Here is a 22,201-nt window from a genome sequence, read left to right as displayed (position 1 = left end):
GAGGTACATCAAGGATAAGAATGGAAATGTTCTTATTACAGAGAATGCGGTCAAAGACAGATGGAGAGGTTATTTTCATAAACTTTTCAATGAAGGACATGAAAGGAGTACTTCTTTGGGAAAGCTGAGTAACTCAGAATAGTGTAAAAAATACTCATTTTACCGTTGAATTAGGAAGGAAGTGGTTGTAGCATTGAAAAAGATGAAGCATAGAAAAGTAGTGGGCCCAGATGATATACCGATCAAAGTGTGGAAAGTTTTGGGAGAGACATGTATAGCATGGCTCATAGACATTTTCAACAGGATTTTGAAAACGAAGAAGATGCCAAATGAGTGGCAAAATAGCACATTGGTGCCTATCTGCAAGAATAAGGGTGACGTACAAAATTGCATGAACTATAGGTGGATTAAGTGAATGAGTCATAGCTCTGAGAGAGAGTAATTGAGCATAGACTGAGGCAAGAGACATGGGTCTCGGACAACCAATTCGAGTTCATGACAGGACGCTTAACTATGGAGGCAATATATCTTTTACAAAGATTGATGGAAATATATAGAGATATAAAAAAAAGAATTGTACATGGTCTTTATAGATTTGGAAAAGGCATATGATAGGGTCCTAAGAGACATTCTCTAAAGGATTTTAGAGAAGAAAAGAGTACGAGTAGCATATATCCAAGCTATAAAAGATATGTATGATGAAGCAAAGATTGCCCTAAGAACTCACGAAGGACAAACCGAAGGCTTCTCCAAAACTGTAGGGTTACATCAAAGCTCATCTTTAAGTCCTTACCTTTTTGCTTTGGTAATGGATAAGTTAACGAGACATATTTAAGATGATATTTATTGGTGTATGCTTTTCGCAGACGATATAGTGTTGATAGATGAAACTTAGGAATGAGTAAATGCGAAACTTAACCTTTGGAGAGAAGTGTTGAAATCTAAAGGTCTTCACCTAAGTCGGTCAAAGACAAAGTATATGGAGTGCAAGTTTAATGCAAACGGAGGCTTAATTGAGTTAGGATGAGGATTGAAGATCAGGAAGTGCCAAAGAGCGACCGTTTTCGCTACCTAGGATTCATCTTGCAAAAAAACGTTGGATGAAGACCTCAACCATATAATACAAGTTGGATGGATGAAGTGGAAAAGTGCATCTGGGGTGTTGTGTGACCGTCGTATGCCACATAAGCTCAAGGAAAAATTTTATAGGATAGCAATAAGGCCGACAATACTTTATGGCACGAAATATTGGGCGGTGAAGTATCAACACATACATAAAATGGGTGTAGCAGAGATAAGAATGCTTCGTTGGATGTGTGGGCACACGAGGAAGGATAAGATTAGGAATGAAGATATCTGAGATAAAATATGAGTAGCTGAAATTGAAGAAAAGATGAGAGAAAATCGGTTACGGTGGTTTGGACATGTGAAACGAAGGCCTACTGATGCTTCGGTTAGAAGATGTGATTACGGGACAAATGTTTAGGGCCGAAGGGGTAGATGGAGACCTAAGAAGACTTTGGAATAGACTTTAAGAAAAGACTTAGAATACTTAGATCTAACGGAAGAAGTGGCAGATGACCGAGCGCAATAGCGTTCTAGGGTTCATATAGCCAACCCTACTTAGTGGGAAAAAGTTTTGTTGTTGTTGTTTGGAGTAGAGTTTCTAACGACTTTTCTAACCTCCTGGGGACAAAGGTAAAAGGTTAGGCCGAGTCAAGAGATTTTTCAGAGTTGCCTGATACGGTTTAGTATACTAATAACAATAAAAATGATTGAAAATTAAAAAAAAAATTCAACTAAATTATATTGATACATGATGTATTCAATTGTGTTTCTCAGAAACTGAAAAATTTATCGGTAGAGTAAAGGGATTTACCTAAAAGTTCGGATTTTTTTCATTCAATTACCCACCAAATTGTAAGATTACCAAAATATGTTTTGTGCACGTTGGATGTATTATGTATTCACATTGTTGAGCAAAAATTGTACATAATATGTAAACAAATAATTCACTCGATACAATTTCCCCCTCGTTCATTTTTCCGAAGAGGATTTTATTAATTTGAGTTCAACTCATTCTAAACTATGCGTCTATTAACTACAATCCTCCGTCAAAAAGGAAAAACCCTTTGATTCTAATATGAATAAATCGTAATTTAGGGATTTGGGTGTTTGATTTTGATTTTGTGACTGCACCTAGGTAGAGCCCTAGATTGCCTACATACCCTTATTGAGGGATCAAGTCACGCGTAGTTCATGTATTTGTTGGAGTTTGATGTCTTGTGCAGTTTCAACTCGTGCAGGCAAGGAGCATTTGATGTTTTATGTAGTTTAGGCTCTTGTAGGCGAGGACTTCGAGTCACTTGGAGCTTTTAATGCCTAGTGCAATTTTAGCTCATGCGGGTTAGAACTTTGAGCCATTGGAGCTTTTGATGCCTCAGCAATTTCTGCAACGCTTTTGTCCCTCTTTGTATACTTTTACCGTCAATCTCCTCTGTGCTTTCCTGTCTCCTCTTTGAAGACTTGAATTTTCCAAAGTCTCGAATAGTACTGCACGGCCGTCGGGTATGGCTGCAGAAACAGCTTTTGAGCTTCTGCAATCTGTTTCAAAATGCAACTTTAGAGCCACTTCCGCTGCAGCTTGTATTTGCTTCAATGCGATGAATGCCATTTCAATTCCCTGCTTTTTGACCGAAACGGTGGCAGAGACGATTTTGATGCGATGAATGCCATTTCAATTCCCTGCTTTTTGACCAACACGGTGGCAGAGACGATTTTGGACCGGGGGACTTTTTCTTTCCTCAAATTCTCGGCTTTCTTGCCTTCGGATGTCTTCCGCATTTTCTGAAGGCTTTGGGAGTCGACAGCAGCAGGGAGCGGTGAGCGTCTCTCTTTCTTCTCTGCTCGCCAACCGCATCTTTGGCTTCGTGTTCCGCTGCCTTCTCTCCTTCTGCAACTGTTTCTTTGGCATCGTCTTCGTTGTCCCTTACTGCATGCTTGATACCCAATGTTGCTTCGCCGCGGCTGCAAGTGTGGAGTGTTGCATTGTCCCTGGGGAGGTTAACACTGGCCGTAGTGATTGCTGCAGTAGCCGTGCTTTGCTTCTGATGGCTGCGATGGTGGACTTTCACCTTTTTCTTTGCTTTGGTGAAAATAAGAAGAGCCAAGTCTTCTTTCTTTTCCTCTGCAAAAAGCTGAACCAACACCAAGACGAAGAACAAATTATAAACAATAAATTTATACCTAGAACTTTTGCTCCCTTTGCCGTGTCTTCCTTGCTTTCCCTTTTTTCCTTCTGCCGTGAACCCCTCCGTACTCCTCTCTTCCTTTTTGTTGGTTCTCTGCTGCTTTTTCTGCGTTTCATTTTTTTTCCAGTTTGCTTTGGCCTTTAGTGCCTTTTATAGGCGAACGGTCGAAACGGCAGTTGTGGTTAGTAGGTGAGTGCTACCAAGTTCGAAGGGCAAACCGACAAATATGCCTTTAGGCTGTGAGATTTATTAGCTTATTGAGACCAAATACAAAGAATGAAATTTATGTCTTGATAAACAATAAAAAAGGTTACTTTGGATTCGTTTCAAGTATATATTGGGAAATTTAACCAAAAATAATAAGAGGGGAGCATCCATTTGGTCTTATCCACATACTACCAAGTACCAACCATAGAAAATTAGAAATGCATATGCCTCTCATATCGGCATTACTACAAAAGATAAAGTGATTTTCGCGCTTCCCTCGATTTCCGGCCTCAATGGTTACGGTCTTCAAACAAATTTCCACTTTGCACTTCTATCGTAATCGAAAAATGAAAAAAAACAATCTGTACTTCGGTCCCCCTTTAGTATACTCTAAGACTGAGGCAACATACCGCGCATTCTATCTAGTAACATCCTTAAATAACATTCAGAAAACTTTGATGGTATTCGTAAAATCAACTCACTTCCATACATTCTGATTTGCCAAAAACTAAAAGAGGTCCGTACATTACACATTCCACATGCTAGAAAGGTACGTGCGCCGCCAAATTGTACCCATCAATCCATTGAGTTTTCGTGCAGCAGAACATACTCCCGGCTGCAAAAAACCAAATTATGAGGACGGTGTCAAAATATGCGACATAAATATTAGCAACAGTACAGAATTGACTGCAAATCATCAGAACGGATGAACAAATTTGAAGAGATATACAGAAGTTTTCCCAATCAACCAACCTAACCAAGGAAATCATCTTTCAAACTTGAAAATAAAGTCGACCAGGAAATATGAATCACTTGGAGCTGATTGCAGTTACAAACACGTAGGGGTGATATTTGATTGTTCATATGTTCCAGGCTTTCTAAAGCTCTAGTTTGTTTCCATGCATGTCATTCTTCAATTGATTCCAATTACTTACACTTCTAGTCCTAGAAACTACATGAACATGAGAACTATTGTTTCAACGTAATCCAAATATAGTAACCTTCTAAATCAAACAAATTCAATTCAGGTATTCACCTGCAAGATCACTACAGTAATCGGAAAGGAAGAAAGCATTATAAAAAAGATGAGTATTTTCAGGGGGACAACAATCTAAGCATCACAAAGCTCAAGTTAGATAATTGATTAGTGACGTACCTACTATTACCAAATCTGATTGTATCCTTTTCCATAAGTTCATAATATCGTTGAGGTTCGATTGCATTTTCCTGCAACAACAAAGTAAATGTTAAAACCAAGTTCCTGCAAATACAGTAAAACCAAGCTTTACTCTACACAACACAAATGCAAAAACCAACAAATCTAATGAGCCACTTACATTAAGAAAAGTTTTATTTGTGCTTCCGAGGTCCATCAAGTACGGCCTACAGTTGTGCACGCAAGAAGTTAGATATGAGATTTGAAAAATTCACTCTCAAATTAATGGAATTAACCGCAAGGTAACTTTGTCTTACCTTACTTCCTTTGATAACATACCATCAGGTTGCTCCTTTTCTACTTGCCTGGTATGACAAGTAAAATAGAATAAGATACTAGTTGCTAACCAAGAATCTATATAGCAAAAATAGAACTACAAAATTCTAGATCTACCGGTATTGTATAACAGCATGTTGCTTGCTGCAGGATGGGTGATCTGTAGGGACGTCTGCTACCCTTCTTTCCCTCCCAAATAGGTAACAGCTTTGACGATGTATGTAAAGGGGGTCTGGAAATCATATATATGGAAAATCACCAAAACTAAGTCATCACGAAAAGAAAATGGAAAAGCCCAGCTTGGGAATGGTAATCACTACACAACAATATGCTCACCTAAGCAATGGAACTTAACTGGTCTACTCAGTAATACAAAGTCAATAAAGTTTAAACACAAAATTAAACTAAGTGCAATAAGAACCTAAAGCAACAACAAAAACAGTTATCAGTATATTACTATATTACATAGTTTTATATTTTTCTCTTTTGGGAAGAAAACTAGAGCAAATGCCTCAAAATCTAAAATAAATTTCCAGTAGTAGTAAACACCACAATGTACAACAACCATTTATTTGTGTGCAAAACTTGCAATATATTATATTTGAACGAAAAGTCTTAAACAATCAAATATTTCTTAAACTGTCCAATATTTATTACTCACACCATTGCACCCAAGCCAATCACTGATTGGAACTTTTAAGGAGATGTTTCCATTACGAGAAAAGGAAAAGAATTACTACAGTCTGCTAGTCTGAATAAACAATGTTATCTGGAGAGGTTAAGTGTGTGATAGAAGTTACTACATGGATCTTAAGAACACAAAAGGCCTACCTCCTCTTCAGCACAAGCACTTATCCTTCTTCACATAGAACTAGTTCTCCCTACAAGCCTATGGTCACTTAAATAAAAAATGAAGATTGATGCCTCATTGTGGGTTTGCAGCCCGGGTCTTAAGAAAATCAGAGAATCTTCAGCCAGTAGCTCTTCAACCTTTGGTGTTTAACTATTTTTGAAACTTGAATTCAAATAAGGTATTTTGCCTCCACACAAAAAAAGGCACTTTAATCACACATGACATGAGGTCTTTAGAAGCATTTTACATTTATACAGAAGAAACCCGTCAGTACTTAACAGCTCCCTCATTATCACTAGTCATTCAACCTCTAAGTGTGTCACTGTTAACGAAGCGCATGAAGGTCGCAAAAAAGGCACAAGAACAAGTAGATAATTTACCTTTCAAAACTTCACCACCCTTGAAAACATAAAGTCTCCATCTCACGTTAGGTTTTCGTGCTTCTGGAGGCTCGGTGAATAATAGTGTTACACCTGACAAAGTAATAACCACATGAAAAAGATCATTTTCGTTTTATTTGTTATAATAACAAACAAATAGAAATGCAAAATCTCTACAATTTCTATGCGAATTTTTTTAGAGAAGACAAATATTTGTAATTTAGGATATAAGTAATAAGAATATTTAACATCCTAGTTATGTAAGAGATAGCCATTCAGTTTCTCACTGTGACATATGGCTTCCCCATTTAAGTGATTGGTTGTTATTTAGTTTCCTATTGTGATCCGCTTGTACTCAGAAATGGAGATCTCACCATTGACTCTATTGGTTTCTGCAGCAAGCTTCCCAGACAGCTCAAAAGAAGGTTTTTGCTGTATATAGTAAAAGGAATGAAAGGTAAGTACAACTGCAAAAAGAATAATATGCACTAAAATGATACTTGGAAATAAATGAAGCAAGGTTATCTATCACAGCTTGCACCCGGTAGCTGAAAATATCAGCATGAATAACAAAAAGTAGATGATAGTTATGAATCAAGAAAGAATGTTATCTATGCATTACTTACCTTTTGCTTTGCTTCCAAGGCCTCCTCTGCAGCCTTCATCATCGCTACTGCATCATTCTCATCATCCCTGCCCAAGAAAGCAACCAACAGTCATCAAAATCTACACCCAGGGTTATTGACATTAAAACGTGAGCACTCAGACTTTGAAAAAAATTGAATCAACTTAGTCCAAAAGTGTAGAACCTCTGTTCAAGTGAATCTAGCCTAAAAAGTTAACATACATGAAGGTTTATTCTGTTAAATTAACAAAAATTGGCTTCATATTTCTTCCATTGACACTTATATCTTATTTATTATTAAAAAATTAACATGTTTTCTTACTTTTACTACATCATGAAGGTTTACTCTTGTTAATTAAGAATATATTGCTTCATTCACCTTTATCTCCTCTCATTCACCAAAACTAATAAATAGAATGATTAAAAATACCAAAGTGCAATAAACAGAAAACAAAAAGTTTTAACAGATCAACTCACCCTTGCTCAGCTCCTCTTGAATTTGGCACCTGAAGAAATTACCTTTGGTTAGATACTTTAGATAAGAATCAATGCAAACCGAAAGAGAAGTCACTTATAAGCATCACAGGATATCATTGCACAATGAATGCTAAAATAATTAATGATTATTTTGTGAAACTAAAATAATTAATGATTACTGACTAATTTTCTGTGCTCTGCTTCATTTAAAAAAAGTCTTAAAACATACTGGCACGAGTGAATAGGTGGGTGAAAAAAAGAGAATAACATAACTGTTTTAAATTGAAATGTAAGTTACTGAAAAGTAAACCTATGCAAAATAACCTCTGCCAATCTATAATGATGTAAAAATGCTTTCCAAAGTCATCAGTGAAATTTAAGAAGTAAACTAAAAAAATGAAATTTAAGAAGTAAAAATCTTCAAGACGGAATAAAATTATGGGGGAGGGGGGCTTGAGAAGTTGAAGGTGTGGATATCACCAGACACCTCATCACGAATTCTGGTATTGGCAGCATGTTGAGGTGAATGAGAACTATGTCTGTTCTGGTGGTGCCGATCTAATGGAGAAGTAGACCGCCCATGTCTTGATCTTGAAGACCTGTGATCAGCACTGTCTTTTCCTGACTTTCTCTCCACTTTGCCACTCTCAGTTTCCCTATCTGAACCTTTTTCCCTTTGCATACTTCTATCACTCCCTCTGCCATGATTCCCTGCATGGTCTTTATCAATTACTTTCTCCACACCTCTAGTATCACCAGCAGGTTGAGGTGAGGAGGATCTATGCCTACTCCTGCGCTGTCGATCTGATGGAGAAGTACCATGTCTTGATGTTAAAGATTTACCATCAGTATCATCTCTTCCCGATCGTCTCTCCTTTCTATCGCTCCCAACATCTCTCACTGAACCCCCTTCCTTCTGTAAATCCTTATCAGGTCCTTTCCCATTGTTCCTTTCAGATACTCTTTCAGCCTCTCTTCCAGCTTGAGCTCTTCTTAACCGTTTTGTCCGGGGAGAAGGAGAGTGAGCAAGAGGAGAAGGGGACCTTGCATGCTTCGGAGACTTATGGTGACTCGAATGTTTCTCCCTTGGTGGAGAACTACCCCTGTTGGATCTCCTATGTCGGGCAGGTGATCTTTCTGTTCGAGATGGACTCTTCCTATATGGGCTCCTCCTACGAGGAGACCCAACCGGAGATACTGAACGATTTGAAACGTTACGCCCCATTAATCAATTCACAAATGCATGAGCCTCTTCACCTATCCAAGAAAAATTGACACACAAAGTAAAAATTCAGATAAAGCAACAACAAAAAAATTGTAAAAGCTCGAGGTCATGTACTGGTCTAATATGCATCAATATCCTCATCACCCAATATTTGTTAATGGAAATGCTAAATAAATAAATACACAATCAACCATTAATTATATTCTACACACAATTTTCAAATGGTGAAAAATTCAAATAACAAGCCCACCCCAGAAATCATCTGTAACGGCAACATAAGAAAAGAACTTCCCAGCAGGCATAACACACAGAGAGTTCGCAAAAGCAAAACGTTTATAAAAACACAAAAATCAAGACTGGAAATTTTTAGTAGAGACATTCATCAAACAGTCGGTGTGCACGTTGGAGCATGTTATGATGCAGCGGCAATAGCTTACGATAGAAGTTCAAATATGCAGAATACAGAAATGGAAAGATACGATTTGGGGCAACGAAGCTTTGGAATTTCCCGACGTTGAAACAGAAGAAACGGTAGGGTTTTGGTATCAGAGGTTTTACTGAAAAAAAAGAAAAGGGAAAAAATCTACTAACCTGAGAGAGAGTAGAGCGGCAATGGCGAGGTTGAAGCTTCGTCGACGATGTGGTTGTCGCTGCAAATTGGTAGCATAAAGCTCTGGATTGTAAAGTGTGGAAGGAATATGAATAAGATTAAGTTTAAACCAGAAGGCGGTGGCGGATCGGAAGTGACTGGGAGAGTATGAGACTGTGCAAGCCCAAGCCCTAAACTTTTTTTGGTCCCATGTGACAAAAGAATTTCTATATTTTTAAACTTTTTTTTCTTCAGAAAAAAAATAATTATAGTGATAACAAAAGAAGGAATTTCAAATAAAATAAAATCAAGGAGTATAATAATCTTCTTTTTTTCTCCAAATTGTTTGACTCCCAGGGCGAGATGGATGTGGCGGAAATCATGCGGGTGGTGACCCCTAAGGTCTCAGCAGAGATGAACCAAGAGCTTATTCGGCCGGTTTCAAATGATGAAATTATAGAGGCGTTGTTTCAAATGCATTCGACTAAAGCGTCAGGACCTGATGGTATGTCATCGGGTTTTTATCAGAAGCATTGGGAGACTGTTGGCCAAGATGTGTGTGATGGGGTAAGGCATATTCTGTCATTGGATCATATGCTTAGGAAAATCAATTATACCCATGTCCCCTTGATTCCAAAGAAAATTGATCCAACCACAATGACTTAGCTTAGGCCGATTAGTCTTTGTAATGTGATTTATAAGATTTGCTCCAAAGTTCTTACTAACCGACTGAAGGTTTTTCTTTCGGAAATTATTTCACCTTCGCAAGGTGCATTTATACCGAAAGGCTAATTTCTGATAATTGTTTGGTTGCCTCGGAAATTGTACATTATATGCATAGGAAGAATAATGGGTGGAATGGGGTGATGGCATTGAAGTTAGACATCAGTAAGGCTTATGATCGTATTGAATGGAGTTTCTTGGAGTAAATCATGAAAAGGTTGGATTTTGCGGAGGAATGGATACACTGGATAATGATGTGTGTGTCTACAGTTTCTTATTCATTCAAACTGAACGAGGAACTGGTGGGACTTGTTTATTCGAAACAGGGAATTCGTCAAGGCGACCCGCTGTCACCATTCTTATTTGTCTTATGTGCGGAGGGATTATCAGCTTTATTTGATTCATGGGAAGCCCAAGGCTGGATTCAGGGGGTGCAGGTTTGTAATGGGGCACCAAGTGTCCATCATTTACTTTTTGCGGATGATAGCTTTATTTTTTCCAGGAGTTCTCTGCAAGAGTGTTTGCAGGTAAAGGAATTATTACGTACTTGTGAATGGGCTTCCGAATAAGTGGTCAATCTTTCCAAGAGTTGTGTTGCGTTTAGTCAGAATCTCACGGAGATTGATGCTCAATTGTTGGCTGATTGTTTAGGGATGGAGCGGGTGGAGTACCACGATTGGTATCTTGGCTTATCGGTGTTCATTGGTAGGTCTAAGAAAGATACATTTACTTTTATTAAAGACCATTTGTGGAAAAAGTTCAATGGTTGGCGTGGATCCTTGTTGAGTAGTACGGGGAAAGAGATTTTGATAAAAGCGGTTGCCCAGGTTGTGCCACTATATACAATGTAGACGTTCTTGTTGCCAAAATCCTTTTGTGATGAGCTAAACCGAATGGTGGCGCAGTTTTGATGGGGAAAAGAAGTAGGCAGACGGAGAATACATTGGGTAAAATGGCAACGGTTGTGTAAACCAAAAAGTGAAAGTGGCTTGGGGTTTAAGGATTTATATGCGTTCAATCTTGCTTTGCTTACAAAGCAAGGGTGGAGATTACTACAACAACCTAATTCTCTTGTTACAAGAATGTTCAAAGCTCGTTACCATCCTACCACTGAGTTCTTACAGGCTTTAGTTAAGCCTAATTCCTCGTATTGTTGGTGCAGTGTGGTGGCATCTCGGGCAATTATTTGCCGAGGTGCGAAATGGAGGGTGGGGGACTGTTTACGAATTCATATTTGGGGGGATAGTTGGCTGCCACGGGAGCATTTTTATAAAGTTCTTATCCCAAGACTGTTGGGGGTGCATCCAGAGCTTACGGTTAGATCATTAATGGTGGAGGATGATGGGATTCATTCGAATTCCAATTTGGTTTGCAATTGGTTCTTGAAGGAGGAAGCGGATTTGATTTTGATCATTCCTTTGAGTTTGTTTTGCCCAGCAGATTCTATGATTTGGGCAAAAAAACCTAAAGGTTTATTTACAACTAAGAGTGCGTACTTTGTAGCAAGATCATGCCAAGGAATGGGTGGTGATGAGCCTACGCGTTAGGTGCTTAATGCCAACACTAAGTTCTTTTGGAAAGCATTGTGGCGAGCTAAAATTTCGGGGAAAGTGAAGATATGTGTATGGTGTGGGTATATTTGCCTTCCAAAGTGAATTTGAAGAATCGACGAGTACTTACGGAGGTTACTTGTGGTTTTTGTGATAAAGATGCTGAGACAATGGAGCATGCTTTACTAATGTGTGCATGTTTTACTAATGTGTCCTAGAGCGGCTGGGGTGTGGTTTGGAAGTCCTTTAGGAATTCGTTCGTTTCATCGAATTGAGGAGGGCTTTCGAAGTTGGTTGGAGTATATGGCGCAAAATATGTCTAAGGATAGTTTTGAGCTGCTACTTGTCCTTGTTTGGAGTATTTGGAAGGTACATAATGAGTTTCTTTGGAATGGTGTTGATATGTCTCCTTCGGATACCCAAATCAAAGCACAAACGTGGCTAGCGGAATTTAAAAAATGGAATGTTGTGGAACCGCCAAACTCATCGACAAGAACATATAAATGGCAGCCTTCAGCTTCTGGATGGATAAAATGCACTTTTGATGCAGCTTGGGATGAGAAGAAGTCAATTGGAGGTTTTGGGTTGGTCGTGAGGGACTCGAAGGGAGGTTTTCTGGTGCCATAGGTGAGCAGGGAGGATGATATCAAATCAGCATTACATGCAGAGGTAGTTGCCGCAATTGGGCAGATGGGTCACGGAGCAGGTCTAGGTGGAAGGGAATGCATTACTGGTGGTTTCTATAGTTCAAAATGCAGGTGCAGCGTACAGTGGTCACTACAGACATATGTTCGATGAAAGGCGGCTCCTGGAAGATTTCAAGCAATGGAAAATCACATGTGTCGAAGAGAGACGAATAAGGTGGCTCATCGCCTTGCAAGGTTTAGTTTAACTGTTGATCACCCAGTTTCTTAGTTTGAAAAACCTCCTGATGTAATTTATGATTTATTATTAAAGGATAGTTCTAGTAGTTAATTTGGTGCGGAACACACTTTTTTCCTTCGATTGGGTTGAAAGCCCTGACAAGGTTTTTGTTAAGGCCTAATGTAAGCACCCTATCCTCAGTTTGTACGTGTTCTCAATCTTCAATGAATATCGTACTTATATTAAAAATAAATAAATAATCTTTAAAGCGATTTACTTCAAATCATTTCAGCTCTTCATAATCTAATTGGACCAATTTATGACTGAGCCAGCATTAGTGGATGCCAAGTTGATGTTAGCTTAGATCACTGAGGTTCATTTTACCACTACAAGGAAATTGCCTTCTTGCTACACTAAAAAATGTTGCCAATAAAGTGGCTCATCGTCTGGCTTGCCTTGCACTTTATTCAGATGATATTTACATTTGGTTATGAAGAACCTCATGATTAATTTTAGATGTTTTGTTGAAGAATTGTAATATTTAGATTAACTACTTTATAGTTTCAAGGGAGGGGAATAGTTTATTAGAGAGGTTGGTTCTTTCTAATTGCTCTGAGCGGGAAAGAAGTACTCTATTTAGGTAATTCCACGACCAAACTATGGGTCTTGTTCTTTTCACTTGCATTGTGGGAGGAAAGTAAGGCTACAAGGCTGCTAAAATGCACAATCATAAGAACTTTGTAGCACAATTGGATAAAAACATTCTCTTGCAACAGATGTCCCAAATTTGAATATCCCTCTCCTATTATTGCTAGAATTAAAATTAATAAAAAATCACAAACCCTATTTCATTGATGCAAGCATGTGATATATAGGCTTATGCATGATAAATTTCACGTGTTTATCTTATTATTTTGGCGCAAGACAGTTTAGTCTAATAAAAAAATAAAAATACTTGAGACAGACTTATGTGTGATGAGTTTCACGTACTTAGCTTATTATTTTAGCGTGAAAGACTGTTAAATTCGTTAACTTTTCAGATTCAAGTAACTACACAGCATTATTTTTATAACAATCGTAACTGGGAATAAATAAACAAAAAAAAACTTGTCATATAAACTCGGATTAGTTTCTTTTATGGTTTCACTTTTCCTATTTTTGATCCATATTACCTTGTTCTTGTTCAACATACAATTCACCCACACAACAAATACCCTTTTGAACCCAACTCCATAAAACGTAGTGTCTCTCTATTACATCCCATCTCCCGGTCGTCTCTCAACATCAAAGAGGCACACAACTTTTCGCCAAACCCCGAAACGGTGCCTCAAACAATCATATCATCTCCTATAAGTCATCCCAGTCCCTTCAACTTCTTTCAGTTCAATCCCGCCACCCTAATAAACAAAAACACAATCATGGACCGCCTCTCAAACCTCCCTCATCCCCTCCTCTCACACATACTCTCCTCCTTGCCCTTCAAAGAAGCGGCAAAAACCTCCTCCTTGTCGAAGCAATGGCGCAACCAATGGAAATCAACCCGAAACCTCGACTTCAACCACCTTTACTTCGCCAATCGTGATTCTAACGGAGATGTCAAACTCCAACCACAAATCTTCACCGATTTCGTCCAACAATTTATTGCAAACAACAAAAGTCCCATCATGGACAAACTTTCCCTCACATTTTCTTCGCCTGGAGACTCCCAAGAATTGGTGGAAAAATGCATCACATTTTCTGTCGAGCGCAACGTAAAACACCTGAAGCTTGATTTCTCCGACCCCACATGGGATGAAAACGACCTCGATGGCCCGGCACATCCAATGTTTGATTTGCCTCTGTCTTTTTACAACCATCAAGTTCTTGAATCCATGACGCTCTTTTCTTGCAAATTCGACGTTTTAAGATTCAAGAATTTTGGGTTGCTGAAAAGTATTTCGCTGCGTTGGATCGAACTCAAAGTTTCTACTCTCAAGGCTTTGCTGGCCAACTGTGGGTGTCTCGAGAGTTTGAGCGTGAAGAGTTGCTGGAACATGGACGGCCTTGATGTTTGTGGGAAGGACTTGAAGTTGTCAACTTTGGTTGTTGAAAAATGCCATTTTCTGAATCCGTACTTTGAAATCGAGGCTCCAAATCTCAAATACTTGAAGTATTCTGGCACTGTTGGTGTATTTTTTGTGAACGGAACTGGATTGGAGGAGGCAGACCTTGATTTTGGGCTTGAGTCTGAATGTGATGAGTCACTGGGAGATTCTCTCTATCAATCACTCAATCAAATTTGCCCTACTACGGCTTTGACCGTTTGCACCTACATGCTTCAGGTACTTAATTCCCCTCTTCGACTTTTTAATTTCACATCTGTATAATATGTGGGTGATATAACCCTAAACCCTAAACCCTAAATAGGAAAAAACTATATAGTGTTCATTATCTACCTGTCATATTAAACAAATTATCTTTGCATTTATGTGGGCTTCGAATTGTTTTTTTGGCGGGATTTGCAAAGGAGAAAAGAGTGTCCCGCAATAAGATTATGAGTTATAAGTATAAAATCATTTTTTCAACCTCTGAAATTCTTCCCTAACTAATTGAGTATGTTTCTCTCCTAATTAACTAAAGGTTGGTTTCATGGTTAATTTGTCGATTTTGCAGGTTATTCCTATGGGAGAGGAACCACTTGGTATGGTACCTAGGTTGAATGTTACACATTTGACCTTAAGGACTGCCATGCATAATTATGAACAATATGGCATCCGGTTTTTCTTTAATAGTTGTCCTCGTTTGGAGACTCTTACAATCGACATAGACCGCTCACGCAGAATATGTGATGTGAGTACTCATTGATTAATTAGTAACTAGTCCTTTTAATTAACTGCATAACACTAATTAATACTGTGCAATTCTTATGTTTGTTGCATCCATCCCTTCAGGAATATGAACCTCCATTGGGGGATAAGTTCGAGTGTTTGTGGACTCGGAGTGCAATAATTTTCAAGTGCATAACTCAAACTTTGAGGAAAGTTGAGATCAAGGGCTTCAAGGGGACGCCAAATGAAGTCTATGTGATGTTCTATCTTGTCAACCATGCTCGTGTGCTGGAGAAACTTACTGTGATCACCTCAAGTGAAGAAAGCAACCGTGGCCCAGAATTTTTTCGCAGTGTAGCTGATCAAGTGCATGGTTTTAGAAAGGCATCGGAGAATCTGTCCATAACAATTGTTTAATGATTAAGTAATAGATATTGAAGTTCGAAGCTAGCTTTTGATTCGAATATGTTGTGACCCTGAATAAAATATCGAAGATTGTGGCTACAATTTATACTTGAAAGCAGATGTTGTTATAATTACGCTTATTATTAGCTATGCCCTATAATTCGACTTTGACTTCACTTATTTTGCCATCTGAAATTCAAATTTCGTCACTTAACGTCTTAAAACCTGATTTTTACTCCAGTTTGCCTTTAGATACAAGAAAAATCCTCGACAAAAAGAACCCCAGAAAATTTTGACGTGCGAGGTGGTGATGGGAGATGGGGAAGCAGAGAGAAGGCACAGGGATGAGATTTTGGCCTTTTACTTTTACCTTCTTTTTTATTTTTTTTAATTTTTTTTTATTTTTTTAAATAACAAGTAAATAAATGTTTATTTTACCAAAATATCCTTTTCTTTCTACCACGTCATCAATTTGATGCATACTTAAGGGAGTACACATAATTTAGGCAAAATTGAACAAAAATCGAGTTTTAGTAGGTTAAGTGACGAAATTTGAGTTTCAGGGGACAAAATTAGATCAAAATCAAATGTTAGAGGACATAACTAAAAATTAGATCAAAATTAATGCCCAGCTTCAATTCAGTTTAAACTTCAACTCAAATGGACAACGCAATATACTAAACGAAACACTTATATGTTAAGTCATAATGTTGTACCATCTATGGAAATCACCTTTCTTTATAAAAAACAACCAACATTGATAAATCAAAACCATGTTAAAATCCAATAAATAATATGCACAAGCAAGAAAATGAAACACAACCATAGAGCAAGTAAATCAATTAGAATGAAAAACTCCAAATTAGAACAAAATTAGGGATTTGATACACATTTGAAGACTAAAAGGTATTTTAATATCTCGAAATAATGCATTGTGAAATGTTGAACCCTAAACCCTATGAAAGGAACCGAGTCAAGTCAAAAGCTTGAGCTCACCACAAATGAGCTGAACTTAGTAAAAATCATTTTTTATTTTTATTAAACGATAGAGTTTGTTAGATTAGCCACCGTGAACTCACGACGTCATGTAAGGGCTCAGCACATTTCCATCATTGTGGTAAACATCATATTATTAATATTTCTTGAGTAAAAGCTTGAACATTGATAAGTCGATTTTATATTATATATTTCACCCTATTCTTACTGTGTTTTGGTGATTATTTTGTGAGATTTGGATACTTTATTTTTTATGTAGGACATGTGATTTACTCTATGCAAATAAGTGATGAAATTATGGAGTTTTGGAAAATTTCTAACTCGAGTTGTCACGCCCCAATCCCGACATACTTCCGGAATCGACACGTGACGTCACCAAATACCTGTATATCTCACATACCCTGCCTCCGGGATATGGACAAAGCACAACTCAAGATTAGAATTGCGTATTAATTTTTCGTATACTTTATGGCTGCATCTAACATTCTCGCTAGACTGCCTATGCACTCTAAACAGGGATAAAGCTATTCGTAGTTCGTCCTTCACTACACTCGAACAATCATCACATAAATCACTATGTCTCTCAACATAATACCACAAAACAGGCATGCAACATCTCGAGGAACATTCGATGAAGCGCAACATAAATCTCTAGCCATATTGGTCAACGAGTCTAATCATGATGACAACAATCACATCTATCAATAACACGTACCATACATAGAAATGCAGGGCTAGAGCGACACAGTTCGGTCAAAATGTACATCTCTGAAACTGAAATTAAATCCAAGGAACCAACAAGTCAGATGATGAGATTTCAGACCACTCAACGAAATCCATCAACATTGGGTTTCAGATCGCTCAACGGAACCAAGACACCAAAGGGGATTCCGGACCACTCAACGGAATCTAAACCAAGATACGATTCTGGACCACTCAACGGAATCGCAGAGTACAATGCATATCGAACCACTCAATGAAATCCAAGCTGGATACGATTCTGGACCACTCAACGGAATCACGGAGCACGAGGGATTTTAGACCACTCAACGGAATCCAGATGGAGCAGGGAACTGGACCACTCAACAGAACCCCAGCGGAAACCTAGTTCCGGATCACTCAATGGAACCTAGCCAAAGTCCAAGAAATATAGCAACACTCGAAAAACAAGACATGAAACAAATACTCAAATACAATAGCTCAACGAAACAAGAAATGGAACAAAGCACAAGCTACCCAATTAGAACGGCTCAACGAAGCAACAATCCCCATGACAATGGGTTAACGGTCCACTACTAGCCCTCACATTTCATCACATCATGCCAATCATGCAAATTAAATCTCATTTCAAATATGCACGTCAAATTACTTTCCATCGAACAATTCATCAAGCACTTCAAATCACATTTCATAGATATCATCAATACATAAGTCAAATCGCGACTAATAAACATAGATCAATGACTAATCACATTTCAATAGATTCACATTATATAATCAAGTGATATCGAACCAAAATATGATCGCCTATCGAAATGTACCAAGTACAACTAATCCTCATCACCCTTAGAATGCATATGGTTCCCCATCGCGGATATACCAAGCAGAACCATGGGCATAATCTCATCGTGCAAGCAGTGATCACCCATCGCGGATATACCAAGCATGAACACCCCTGAATACATATGGTCCCCCATTACGGATATACCAAGCAGGACCATATCCTAACTCTAGGTAGTGATCACCCATCGTAGATATACCAAGCATGATCATTCTTAGAATGCGTATGGTCCCCCATCATGGATATACTAAGCAGAACCATAAGCATAGTCTAATAATGTAGGCAGTGATCACCCATTGCGGATATACCAAGCATGATCACCCATAACAGTCCTCCATTGCGGATATACCAAGCAGGACTGCATCCTATAGCTCTACGTAGTGATCACCCATTGCAGATATACCAAGCATGATCACTCATAGAATGCGTATAGTCCCTCATCGCGGATATACCAAGCAGAACCATATGCATAGTCTAATCGTGCAGGTGATGATCACCTATTGCAGATATACCAAACATGATCACCCCCAAAATACGTATGGTCCCCCATCGCGGATATACCAAGCAGGACCATCCATGTACCACTGCTACATGGTGTAGTAAATTCAACACACAACTTACCTATACCTCAACCCCTATGAGTTACAACGTAGTCACCTACACCATCAACTTCTCATGGCTACCAACTAATATGTCACATAAGCATATAAGTTCTACTGAATACTTCTTATACTATTCTAGAATCACATTGTCATAACATTTATCATACTTATCATTCACATTATTAAGAAGATAAATAAACACATATATATCTCAATATGATGTCCCATACACGTAAACCGTTGTATATATTATCGGAGATAACTCACTAACCAATATAGGCCCACTAAGCCCTACATAGTCCCTAGCAATACTAATTTTAACATTTAAGATCAATTCTTAACATATTGACCAAAAGTCAAGTCTTTGTTAAAGGTGGGGTCCACGACCCTAGTAACCTAATTCGAAAGATCCGCCTATCTGGTTTTTTATCCGTAACTTCCCAAGAGTCTCGTTAGTCTTCTAAAACAACATGCTAAGATTTCATTATGATCCAACGGTTGGATCTCTGCCAATCGCAAATTCAAGTGGCAGTCAACGTTTGATGTTACGAACTTAGAAATCCAATTCGAGAAGATTCGTACGTCGGATTCCTGATCCGTAAGTTCCTAAGGTCCTCAAATATTACGAATAATAATCTATTAAAGTTTGGTGACGATTCAACGGTCGGATCATCGATTCATATAATGACCAAGTGGTAGCCTCTATCATAACTATATTCATACGACAAGATTTCATCAATCGGATGTCATATATGGAATTGGGACATCAAATTTAGCCTAGAAGGGTCAAATGGATCCTCGGGCCACGCGCCGCCTGCCAGCCCCTACTCGCCAGAAAAATCAACTAACTCTGAAAATTACCAAATTTTATAGCATGAAGATCTCAATGAGGGGAGCAATTTTCATGCCTGGGCCGAAGTCCAATTCGGATGGGAAATTCCTGAAATTGCCCTTGGACCGCCAGAAACTCTAGAAATGAGTGTGCTTCGATTTGACTTCTTTGGTGCTCCGCCGCCTCTATAACAACCCGCCCCCGAAATATTTATTTTTGGAAATAATTCCATTGGTTGGCCCAATTTTAAATCGTGGTTAATTTATTACCATTAATCACATTTCTTTACTTCAATAATTCATTTTCTTACAAAACTATCCATATTTTTAAATATCAAAACATACAATTACATTACCAATTTAATTCACTAACATTAATCACTGTTCTTTATATAAATTCCTTCATTCCACATATGATTCATAACCATTATTCTCTTATCAACATACAATTACACTTTCCATGAATTTCCATTTTCTTCTCTTAGATCAAATTTCCAACTAAAAATTTATTCTCGATTATTTAACCTTACTTATTTTATGGCTGCATCTAACTCCTCGTTAGACTGTTTACGTACCCTAAACAAGGATCAAGCCATTCATAGTTCACTAATTCTAATTCCATTAAATTTCGACATTTCTACAAATAACTACCAATCACCATCTAGCTTCAAACAAGTGTATCACACCAAGTGCTTATTAATTTTAGTTTCAGAACATCAAAATTTGCTTAAAAATACAGCGTCGGCTCATTGGCCACGCGCCGTCGCCGGTGGCTGTCGGTCGCCCCGAATCGCCGGAAAATATCAATTATTTCCGAAAATTACCAAATTTTACAGACAAGCATATCTCAATGAGTGGAGCAACTTTCATACCTGCGGTCCAATTTGGCCGGGAAACACCTCAAATTTACCACGAACCACCGAAACCCTTGTTTTTGGGTGTTCTTAATTCGATTCCAAAACAACTCCACCGCCCCAACCAATGCATGGGCTTTGTCTCTGGGGTTGAGGGGAGTCTATTGGTGGTGGTGGTTGAAGGAAATTGTTTTAGGTTTTGGTGATTTGAAGATAAACCCGTCTCACCCTCTTTGTAAAATCAAAGCCAAATTCTCTAATTTTTGGGGTGGAATTGATAGAGGGATCGATTGGCCTCGAGGTAAGTATCATTTTGACACCAACCTCGCCATCCATGGTGGCCGGAGTTGGGAGATAAAACCGTGTCGAGTCACGGTTCCTTAAGGGGATCTGTTTCCCTTTCCTTTTTTTCTTTCATTTCCCTTCCTTTCTTTTCTTTCTCATTGGCCCTCTCCTTCTCATCACAACCGTCCCTTCCTTTCTTCCTTAAATCTTAGCAACACACGTGGCTTTCCCCAGATTTGGCTCAAAGAAATCTGGAGCCTTCTAAAAAATAAATTGACCATTTTGTCCTCGACTTTAAACGTTAATAACTTATTCGTTATAACTCCGTTTCACAATTAGTTTGCGCCTATGCGTTCGTGAGATCGAGTTCTATTTAAAAATATTAATTGTGACTTGGAAAGGTCTACGGATTTTAAATAATTAATTTCCAAACTTCAAACTTCATAACCAGTTTAATTTAAAATTAAACTCACATGAATTAATATAATTTCTCTAAAAATAACATAAAATCTCAATAATACAAACCCGTAAATTATAATAATTTATGGAAACAAAACTTTAAAAGTTCTCGATTAAATTCTTCATAACCATAAGTTGATTTATTTTCGATTTTTCCCACATATTCATAATTATGAATATGTAATTTATATATTTAAATTTTCAGGGTATTACAGACTCCAAGGTTGTTTGGGGTTTGTTTCTGGCCTCTAGAGGAGTGGGTTGGTGGTGGTAGTGGTGGTCGAAACCTGCATGATTGGCATGTTTCGCCATGACCCATTCGGAACCCACGGGTTCCGTTCTCCTCAAATCGGGGGTTAAAGGAACTGGATTTTGGGTGGAAATGAAAGAGGGAAGGCTAGGGAGTTGTTTGGTAGGGGTGGAAGGCTGTAAACCCCTATAAAAATGGACGGAAAACCGTTGGGAAAAGTCGCCGGAACTCGGTCGGGTCCCTGTGTAATGGGTCAAGGGGAAAGGGTCCAGTTTTTATGTGCCACTCACCTCTCTCTTTTCCCTCCCTCATCTTTCCTCTGATTCGGCAGCTCATTCCTCTCCCCTCTCCTAATTAACTGACCTCCCTTCCTTTTTTTCCTTCTTATTTTTGATTGGCCGCCCCTAATCCCTCATTTGTGATCTTTTCTTTTAATCCCAGCCATCCACTTATTTCCTTTCTCCATCATAGCCATCCATGTGGCACTTCCAGATTTTCTGGAGCATTCCAGATTATGATAAAATGACAAATTCGCCCCTAACTTTGCTTGTTCATATCTTATTCGTTATAACTTCATTTCACGAACGGTTTGCGCTTACATTTTCATGAGATCGAACTCTATTTGAAAATATAAATTGTGATCTAAAACGGTCTACGAATTTTAAATAACTAATTTCCAAACTTCAAACTTGGTAACTAGTTTAATTAAAATCTAGATTCAAATAAATTAATATAAATTCCCGAAAAATAATATAAAATCACAATAATACAAATATGTAGATTATAATAGTGAAATCCAGGAATAGGATTTCACACGAGTAGATTCACAAGTTTGTCAAGCTTATATAAAAAATTCAGCATTTAATTCCAAGGCGTTTGAACGTGGCAAATCAATTAAGGCCAACGCGCAATACT

General features: G+C 38.2%; 2 protein-coding genes across 2 annotated transcripts; one reads left to right on the top strand and one right to left on the bottom strand.

Moving 5' to 3' along the window:
* Positions 1–3,874: 3,874 nt before the first annotated feature.
* LOC103427300 (FHA domain-containing protein DDL-like) lies at positions 3,875–9,590 on the bottom strand. Its single transcript, XM_008365366.4, has 11 exons — positions 9,102–9,590; positions 7,773–8,542; positions 7,286–7,314; positions 6,810–6,876; positions 6,558–6,615; positions 6,184–6,276; positions 5,068–5,182; positions 4,932–4,979; positions 4,796–4,841; positions 4,615–4,685; positions 3,875–4,074 (listed from the first exon to the last, which is right to left on the bottom strand). The coding sequence occupies exons 2-11, from the start codon at positions 8,508–8,510 to the stop codon at positions 4,035–4,037; spliced, it is 1,305 nt and encodes a 434-aa protein (XP_008363588.2). The 5' UTR covers positions 8,511–8,542; positions 9,102–9,590; the 3' UTR covers positions 3,875–4,034.
* Positions 9,591–13,649: 4,059 nt separating this feature from the next.
* On the top strand, positions 13,650–15,628 carry LOC103427309 (F-box protein At3g62230-like). Its single transcript, XM_017330097.3, has 3 exons — positions 13,650–14,557; positions 14,889–15,065; positions 15,167–15,628. The coding sequence occupies exons 1-3, from the start codon at positions 13,655–13,657 to the stop codon at positions 15,458–15,460; spliced, it is 1,374 nt and encodes a 457-aa protein (XP_017185586.3). The 5' UTR covers positions 13,650–13,654; the 3' UTR covers positions 15,461–15,628.
* Positions 15,629–22,201: the final 6,573 nt, after the last annotated feature.

The sequence above is a fragment of the Malus domestica genome, chromosome 03 (genome assembly GCF_042453785.1).
Source record: "Malus domestica chromosome 03, GDT2T_hap1".
NCBI classification, from domain to species: domain Eukaryota; kingdom Viridiplantae; phylum Streptophyta; class Magnoliopsida; order Rosales; family Rosaceae; genus Malus; species Malus domestica.
This window is presented reverse-complemented; position numbering and strand designations above follow the sequence as displayed.

What these genes read in the sequence shown, in the direction of transcription:
- LOC103427300 (XM_008365366.4), bottom strand. Translation starts at nt 8,510, where the DNA reads ATGGGGCGTAACGTTTCAAATCGTTCAGTATCTCCGGTTGGGTCTCCT. An exon ending in TCAAGAGGAGCTGAGCAAGG is followed by an intron (nt 6,877 to 7,285) that starts GTGAGTTGATCT and finishes TTTCTTGGGCAG; the next exon opens with GGATGATGAGAATGATGCAG. An exon ending in CAAATAAAACTTTTCTTAAT is followed by an intron (nt 4,686 to 4,795) that starts GTAAGTGGCTCA and finishes TTGTTGTTGCAG; the next exon opens with GAAAATGCAATCGAACCTCA.
- LOC103427309 (XM_017330097.3), top strand. Translation starts at nt 13,655, where the DNA reads ATGGACCGCCTCTCAAACCTCCCTCATCCCCTCCTCTCACACATACTC. An exon ending in TTTGCACCTACATGCTTCAG is followed by an intron (nt 14,558 to 14,888) that starts GTACTTAATTCC and finishes TCGATTTTGCAG; the next exon opens with GTTATTCCTATGGGAGAGGA. An exon ending in GCTCACGCAGAATATGTGAT is followed by an intron (nt 15,066 to 15,166) that starts GTGAGTACTCAT and finishes CCATCCCTTCAG; the next exon opens with GAATATGAACCTCCATTGGG.